Source organism: Elephas maximus, chromosome 9, assembly GCF_024166365.1.
Source record: "Elephas maximus indicus isolate mEleMax1 chromosome 9, mEleMax1 primary haplotype, whole genome shotgun sequence".
Lineage (NCBI taxonomy): Eukaryota > Metazoa > Chordata > Mammalia > Proboscidea > Elephantidae > Elephas > Elephas maximus.
In genome coordinates this window covers 54,097,563-54,101,064 of record NC_064827.1, presented here as the reverse complement: position 1 = coordinate 54,101,064, position 3,502 = coordinate 54,097,563, and the positions used below count along the sequence as shown (strand labels likewise).

General features: G+C 38.2%; 1 protein-coding gene across 1 annotated transcript; it reads left to right on the top strand.

Moving 5' to 3' along the window:
• Window positions 1-1,099: 1,099 nt before the first annotated feature.
• On the top strand, window positions 1,100-2,086 carry LOC126082838 (olfactory receptor 13C3). The gene has a single exon (XM_049895883.1). The coding sequence runs from the start codon at window positions 1,136-1,138 to the stop codon at window positions 2,084-2,086; it is 951 nt and encodes a 316-aa protein (XP_049751840.1). The 5' UTR covers window positions 1,100-1,135.
• Window positions 2,087-3,502: the final 1,416 nt, after the last annotated feature.

Sequence of the window (3,502 nt, the reverse complement as noted above, 5' to 3'; positions counted from 1 at the left end):
GTAAAGCCTTGCTACTCTGTGTGATTTCTAGGTCAGTTGCATCAGCATCCTTGAGAGCTTATTAGAAATGAAGAATCTCAGGCCTTGTCTCAGGCATCTGTAGTTTAACCCAATTCCAAGATGATTCATAAGCATATGAAAATTAGTGAAGCAGAGAGCTTGACTTCATATTAAAGACCTGAGCTTCAAGCTCTACTTCATTATTTACTACTGGTTTACCTTGGTCAAATTCTCTCTTCTATATTTGAAAAAAATGGAGATGATAAAAAAATGATTATAATGTGTAAAGCATAGAATGGTAATATAGACACATCTATATGCATTTTTTTGGTATATGCATGTATATAAAGTAAACATTATTATTGTGTATTCAGGCTGACTTAAACATGTAAATTACAAAGATAAATTCTGAAAACACAGAATAAAACAAGTGAAGAAACTATGTAATGTTCTCCAAAGATTATCCATCATATACATGTAGAGCTGGTCTATGCAAAGATTTTGTCATTGGAGTAGTCAAACAAGATACTGAGAGTGGGCTGGAATATGAGATCAACAACTCAGACTGCTGTTGAACAGATGTCAAATTTCATTACATGTTATTCAGTTTATTATGATTAAATATCTCTAAACTTCCACTATTAAACTGACAGAAATAAGGTACCCAGTGCCAGGCATAGATGGAGATATGCATAAAAGACAAAGTTGCTTTGACATTTTGACCATCTGTGTTAATCACTGATTCAAAATTCCTGTCTTTGTTCATTTGTCACCACTACTTGCTTGTGGTACTGACAAAAGAAAGTCATATTGTAATCTATAATATTCCATTCCAGGGATTTAATCACTTCAACTCAGGAACTTGTCCTCAACAGCTGGAAAGGTTACTTCTGGACTTGATTCTGAACATAAGTAGATCTGTGTACATTGGCTATGGGACCTAAGTAACATTCCCAATTTCAATGTATTCTAGTCATGCACACTACTGGATAACTGGATGTCAGAGCTTCAAGCAAACATGCCTTCTGTTCCATCCTAAAAAAATAATGATTGCTCGGGTGAATTTTAACATTTTTTTCTTTGCGGGCAATATTTTTATGTTAGATCTTACTTTGACGACCTGAAAACAGATGTCATGGGTAAGTTTAACCAGACATTTGTGAGAGAATTCGTTCTTCTGGGTCTTTCTGGGTACCCAAAACTTGAGATCATTTACTTTGTTCTAATTCTAGTGATGTATCTAATGATTCTAATTGGCAATAGTGTTCTCATCATAGCAAGCATCTTTGATTCCCATCTTCATACCCCCATGTACTTCTTCCTGGGCAACCTCTCTTTCCTGGATATCTGCTACACATCCTCCTCTGTTCCCTCAACATTGGTGAGCTTAATCTCAAAGAAAAGAAACATTTCCTTCCCTGGATGTGCAGTGCAGATGTTCATTGGGTTTGCAATGGGATCAACAGAGTGTTTGCTCCTCGGCATGATGGCTTTTGATCGCTACGTGGCCATCTGTAACCCTCTGAGATACTCCGTCATAATGCACAAGTTGGTGTATGTGCTGATGGCTTCTGTGTCATGGCTTTCTGGTGGAATCAACTCAATTGTGCAGTCAGCTCTTGCCATGCAATTGCCATTCTGTGGGAAAAATAGTATCAATCATTTCACATGTGAAATATTAGCTGTTCTCAAGCTCGCTTGTGCTGATATATCCCTTAACATTATCACCATGGTGGTATCAAATATAGCCTTCCTGGTTCTTCCACTGCTGGTTATTTTCTTTTCCTACATGTTCATCCTTTGCACCATCTTGAGGATGAACTCAGCCACAGGGAGACGCAAGGCCTTCTCCACCTGCTCAGCACATCTGACTGTAGTGATCATATTTTATGGTACCATCTTCTTCATGTATGCAAAGCCCAAGTCCCAAGACTTGCTTGAAGAGGACAAGCTGCAAGCATTAGACAAACTCATTTCCCTGTTTTATGGGGTAGTAACCCCCATGCTGAATCCTATAATCTATAGCTTGAGGAATAAGGATGTAAAAGCTGCCGTGAAATATCTGCTGAACCACAAACCTGTTTAATAAGAACTCTGGGATATGTCTGTTTTTGTGTAACAAGCACAAAGACAAACTCATAGGCAGATTTGTGAGAGCCTTCTTTGGGGAAACCATAATTAGAGACAGATATTCTTTTTCTTTGCCTGTACGAGCACTGCTCTATAGTATTCTATACTGAAAACAGTAGCCTGCTATAAACTAAGCTTCCAGCATGCCTTTGTCTAGATCTCACAAAGACAGTGTATTCCATTAGAATCTTATCCCTGGTTGTATCTGAAATGAGCGTTTCTGATGTACTCTGTGGCAACATAGTGGGACAAAGTCACACATAAGCTTTGGAAGTAGAGAGGCAAGGGTCCAATTTCTGCTCTACCACACATGATTATGATATTGGATAGTTTTTTTTTTCTAAGCTGTAGTTTCTTTGTACTTGTTTATTTATTACTTAAGTAATTTACTTGTAATTTGTGATAACAGCATAAATAAATCCTAGCTCCAGTGTTGTTGAAAGTCTCGGTAAGTTGGAGAAAACACCTAGGATAGTACCAGTGTCATAAAAAAAAAAAAGTTTTTTTTTTTTTATATTGTCCTACAATTTCAGAATTGAAGCTAAAACTCTAAATTGAGGACTAAACATACTACTTAACCCCACTTATTCTTCTGTGCTACTAAATATTAGAGCCAACTATCTCCCCCTGACAATCACCCTGTTCATATCAATCACACTCTCCTTTCTCCTCCACATATCTATATAAAGATCTAGCCAGAGGAAGAAAGAATGATGGGAGTATTTTACATTACGGGGAGTGCACAATGAATGGTGAAAGGCAGTTTCCTTATTATTCCTGTGGAAGAATGGGAAAGTTGTTTTTTCCCAGTCTTTGCCAAGTGAGGGGGTGTGGCAAGACAGTTTCTTGAGGGTTTGGATGCTTGCAAAGGAGAGGCTGTCATCTGGCTTGATGTGAGGAAGCCTGTTGAGCTCTAGAGTCTGCAGAACAGCAGAGGAGCTAGCCTAGAGGAGGGAGAAAGGTGGGTATATAAGGACCTAAAAAAAAAACAAAACCAACCCAGACACATTTCACATCTGCCTAAGATGTTCTTATAGGCTCAGAAAGAGTGATGAAAGTAGTGATTGAAGAAATAAATATATTTCTTGTTATTCTCCAGTGAGTTGGAACTCCTCAGTAAATCTATTGTAGCTTTTATCTTTTCTGTAGATTGCTTGTTTAGAGGGCCAAAGCTGAGCACAGAGTATGTTTGGGACATGCAATCCAATGTAAGCTATTTCTTAGCCCATTAAGACAGCTCTGGGTTTCGACTATTTTCCTACTCAATTTTCCTCTTTTCAACTGGTTTTAGAACCACAACGTGACCTTGTATCTCCTACCTGGGGACTTTGCTCTCTGCCAATCTACTTCCTTGGGGTTAACCCAGGTTTTT